This window comes from Thalia democratica, chromosome 9 (assembly GCF_965202585.1).
Source record: "Thalia democratica chromosome 9, ktThaDemo2.hap1.1, whole genome shotgun sequence".
Lineage (NCBI taxonomy): Eukaryota > Metazoa > Chordata > Thaliacea > Salpida > Salpidae > Thalia > Thalia democratica.
In genome coordinates, this window is record NC_139173.1 from 26,127,223 (window position 1) to 26,132,189 (window position 4,967).

Consider the following 4,967-nt stretch of genomic DNA (forward strand, 5'->3'; position numbering starts at 1 on the left):
TTTTTACTAAAACAATTATCTTGTTTTCAAAAACCAAATTAAATATTTCAAATACTTTTTATAGTTTGGTAAATTCATGTCGTAAACTACAACATGGTAAAACTTATAAAAACAGTTGAGCTAAAAAAATAAAATAAGAGTCAAAAATAAGTAATTTTGTCTTTTAAACCTACTGGCATAACAATGTATTATAATACACAATATACAAAACTCACTAGACAGTAAACAAACAAGGCAAAAATTTACTAATAGTTTTATTTACAATATTCAGTGTTTTCGATAAATTTTATCAGAAAACTATGAAATTAAGAAGTGTAAAAATATCGAGAAACAAAACTGTACTAATATAAGATCAGGGTTTCTCAAAGTCGGCAATATCACCCTTTTAGGGGCGCTTTTTGCTGTCAATGGGTTGAATTAGTAAGGCGAGGATGGGTATTTAAATAGTAAAAGGGCGATGCATAATAAAAGGTGGCAATTGTTTTTAAAATTTCTAACAATGAGGCGTTTATGAAATGAATTTTGGGAAACCCGGTCTTAGACTTATACATCCAGCTTATTAAAAATATTTTAGACAAAGTTTACTTGATTAATGAAAATTAATTCTACAAGGCAAAAAAATCTAATAAAACTAATAAAGCCGTCATCAATAAAATGAAAATTTAATTATTGAAGTAAACTACGATAAGTGAAATGGTCAAGGCAAAACTTGTATAACCAATTGAGCTAGCACTGCTGGGAAAAGGAAAAAATACTGGAGTTGTTGGCCTCGGTACTTTTGTTACTATCTTTGTAGTTTTTGTAGTAGAAGTAGTTTTAATAAAGGGTTCTGCAGCTGTTGTTTTAGATAGTTGTTCTATAGTTGTAAATGGTATATCAGTTGGTAATGGTTTTGTAGAATCTGTTTCAGCTAGTAGTTCTGTATTTGTTAATGGTTTTGTAGTTGAAAATGGTATATCAGTCAATGATGGTTTAGTAGAAGTTATTTCAGCTAACGGTTCTGTAGTTCTTAACAATATAGCAGTTGATAATGATTTTGTAGAATTTATTTCAGTTAATAGTTCTGCAGTTGTAGTTGTTAACGGTTCTGTAGTTGAAGTAGTTAATAGTTTTGTAGTTGTAGTTGTTAATGGTTCTGTAGTTGTTATAATTAATGGTTCTGTAGTTGTTGTTGTTAACGGTTCTATAGTTGTTGTAGTTAACGGTTCTGTAGTTGTAGTAGTTAATGGTTCTGTAGTTGTAGTTGTTAACGGTTCTGTAGTTGTAGTTGTTAATGGTTCTGTAGTTGTAGTGGTTAATGGTTCTGTAGTTGTTGTTGTTAATGGTTCTGTAATTGTAGTTGTTAACGGTTCTATAGTTGTTGTAGTTAACGGTTCTGTAGTTGTAGTAGTTAATGGTTCTGTAGTTGTAGTTGTTAACGGTTCTGTAGTTGTAGTTGTTAATGGTTCTGTAGTTGTAGTGGTCAATGGTTCTGTAGTTGTAGTTGTTAATGGTTCTGTAGTTGTTGTAGTTAACGGTTCTGTAGTTGTAGTAGTTAATGGTTCTGTAGTTGTAGTTGTTAACGGTTCTGTAGTTGTAGTTGTTAACGGTTCTGTAGTTGTAGTTGTTAATGGTTCTGTAGTTGTAGTGGTTAATGGTTCTGTAGTTGTTGTAGTTAACGGTTCTGTAGTTGTAGTAGTTAATGGTTCTGTAGTTGTTGTAGTTAACGGTTCTGTAGTTGTAGTAGTTAATGGTTCTGTAGTTGTTGTTGTTAACGGTTCTGTAGTTGTTGTTGTTAATGGTTCTGTAGTTGTAGTTGTTAATGGTTCTGTAGTTGTAGTTGTTAATGGTTCTGTAGTTGTTAATAATTCTGTAGTAGCAGATAATTCTTCCTCAAGACTTTCTGCTTCATAAGTTAAGTTACCAGATTCCATCAACCAAAAAGTTGAAAACTGTTCAACCACTGTTAACCTAGAAATCAAAAGCATTTTTATAATTATTGACACTTATTAATATAATTAACATAACTCTAAGATAGTTTGAACTACTATTTAATGCTTACTGTTATATATATTCAAAACTCAAAACTATATTACAATTTATTTTCTTTATACATTGGTGGTAAGATTTGGGGTCGACCTATGATAACGTTACAAGGGGTGCAAATCAATCAAACTATTGCGATTTTACTTATTTCTAATACATTAGCAATAAGTAGTCAGCCTTTTATAGGTAACGGTAAAGTTTTCTTAGAAAAAGTTCCTTGCCGGCCGCACTGTATATAGTTAAGCTTTTAATAAGCCGAAGTTATTTAAATAAATCTAAAATGAAGTATTATAATCCATAAATGAGACAAAAATAATAAACCACCAATAATTAGTGATCATTGATTTAAGTTCTAATTGAAATCATTTACTACAATTTTTTTTTTCATTGCTTTATAAATGTATACTATTAGCTATAGATTAAATGGGGACCGCATATTTTTGATCAAGCCGACACCCGAATAAAGTGCATCACATTAAATTAACTTATGTGAAAAGCACAAACTCACTTAAGCTGATTTTTTATAAACAAAACAATTATTGAGGCAGTTATGCTGTCATCACACGCCCCATATGACGTCAGAGCAATATTTTTGTACGAACTATGTTAGATTTTTTAACTCTGAAAAACAATTGTACGGGGTAGAAACAATTCAAAAATTGTTGCAAACAAACTTGAAATAAACGTCTCCGTAGTCGAATTCCGGCAGCCACTCGAGCGTGACGGATTGCTTCACAACCGGGTTGGCGTGGGTGACCGCGTCGTCTACATTGGTGCACGTCAGTCCCCTCAGACCTGAGGGTATCTCCCCCCACGTTCCCAATTGGTCGATTTCGCCCGGGTTTCTCGCTTGAATGAACACGCCTTTGAAACCGACGCTCCTCGTGTCGAAAATGGTAACTGCGAAATAGTTACTACTCAGTGTGACATTTTTGAGTTGTAAAACAGTAAGGACATCGACAAGGTACGCACCTCAGACGAAAGTGCGCACCTTAAGTTTATTTCAAAAAGAGTTTCACCGTTTTTGCATTAAGTAGTAGCTTAAATCTAGTTATTCTAAGACAGGGGTCGGCACACTGCGGCCCGCGAGCTCATTTTTAGCCAAAAATATACAATTTAAAAACAATGAAAATAAAATATTTCGTAATAAAAACTTACTGTTACGCTCTTAATTCAATAAACTATTATTATCAGTGCCCTAATATTGCTTAATTTATCGTATTTTTGATCTTAAATAATATTTTTCTACTGGTTACTAGAATTTTTGGTAAAAAAATGCGGCCCTCAAAGGTTTTTTTCTAAATAGTGCGGCCCGCGAGCTAATTTTTCTAGGAAAATTTGCCCGCGAGTTACATAAGGCTGCCGACCCCTGTTCTAAGATAACATGGTCTAAAAGTTATTTTTTTATTTTTATTTTTTTTTTGTTCAAAAATAACTGCGTCATATTTAAATTAACAATAAAACAGCTTTTCTTTATTTAACATCATTAAGTTAACAAAACATCATTTTTTTGTTCTAATTATTGATTTGAATGGTTTTTAGACTTAGTGCGTACCTTATGCGGGTGCTTATCGATCTATTTGCTGTATATTAAATTTTAATAACTGTAAAAGTTTTGATAGAAAAGAATAGTAGTCAAACACAAAAAAAAGCACCAAAACAAGTTATATTTAGAAAGTTACCCAGCTGTTCTAGTTTTTGAGTTAACAAATATATTATGTAACATTTTAAATTCCTGTTTTTTATACAACCTGTTTATGAATACTCCAAACTTTTTGATACAGTATGATTATAAAAGTTGTATTAAAAAGAAATAGTTTTTCTTGAATTTATCCATGTTTCGATATAATAACTATCAGTGATTATCTATGTTGAATACAGTACAAACAGAATAATCGTTATTCGCTGCTATTTATAAACATTTTTTTCTGGGTATTAAACTTTTTGTTGTGTCACTATTAAGCAAGTTAATATCTTGCATGAAATGTAGTTTAATTTTTAATATGTTAGCCCTGAAAAAACTCTTTACTTATAAACAAATAAACAATAATTAAGCAATGTTCTTTTTGCGAAAATGTTACAACATTTAACGTAAGGAAGTTATATAAGGCACATAAGTTATACCAAACTAACTTTAAATTCTTTCCACATTTGTAAAACTGTAACTTTTAGATTTGTAAACTTTTTCTTAAGATTAAATAAAAATTTAAAAAACATTTCAAGTGTGCATTTAAGAAGTTAAAGTCAAAAAACTCTCAAGTTAACTACTGATCACAATGAAACTTTTCAAACACAATCGATGTTTTACTCACCGGTGACTGGGGTTCCGGCCTTGTAGGACCCGCTTCCAACTTGCAAGGTGTAAGGCGAGGGCGTCAGCTGCGCGGAGATCCTGCCGTGTCCGGGGAACATGCTGGCGCAGGCGAACGACGGCGCCCCGTTGGAGAACGCAGCGACGCGTGACAGGAAACAAATGAACAATATTGACAGTGACCTCATTTTGAACAACCCTGTTCGTGTAGTTTGTTTTTTGGATAACTTGTTTGACAAACAAGTTTTTATGGGTAAATTTTTTGTATCAAAATATGTTTATAAAATTCTACGTAAAACTTTTCAGTTGTTTAAGACATTAATTTATCAAGTTCTTGTATAGCAGTTTGTAAAGTTTCTACAAAACTAACTAAACCAAAACGTTTTTTACCACTAACTAGTTTTAAAACACTTCTATCAAAAAGAGAGTTTGGGTATAAAAATTTAAGTCCTAAATGATAATTTTTCTTCTATTAGTTTAATTATTAGTCTTTCTTAATTAGTTTTGTTCAAATTATCATTTTACTTACACCTGAAACAAGCCAAAATTAATAAAAACGTTTCGACAGCGCAATGAAAACAAGTTTTTAAAAGTAAAGCATGACAACTTATTTAGTTTTAATTGTTAATTA

The 4,967-nt window shown here is 31.5% G+C and overlaps 1 protein-coding gene across 2 annotated transcripts; it reads right to left on the reverse strand.

The window, feature by feature from the left end:
- Positions 1-217: 217 nt before the first annotated feature.
- On the reverse strand, positions 218-4,602 carry LOC145843950 (uncharacterized). Of its 2 annotated transcripts, XM_082951237.1 has the most exons (4): positions 4,338-4,602; positions 2,700-2,925; positions 1,204-1,950; positions 912-1,087 (listed from the first exon to the last, which is right to left on the reverse strand). In XM_082951237.1, exons 1-4 carry the CDS (start codon positions 4,522-4,524, stop codon positions 1,051-1,053), a joined length of 1,197 nt encoding a protein of 398 aa, XP_082807363.1. In that variant the 5' UTR covers positions 4,525-4,602; the 3' UTR covers positions 912-1,050. The 2 variants fall into 2 exon arrangements, with proteins under 2 accessions (XP_082807362.1, XP_082807363.1); XM_082951236.1 differs by having other exon boundaries at positions 218-1,950.
- Positions 4,603-4,967: the final 365 nt, after the last annotated feature.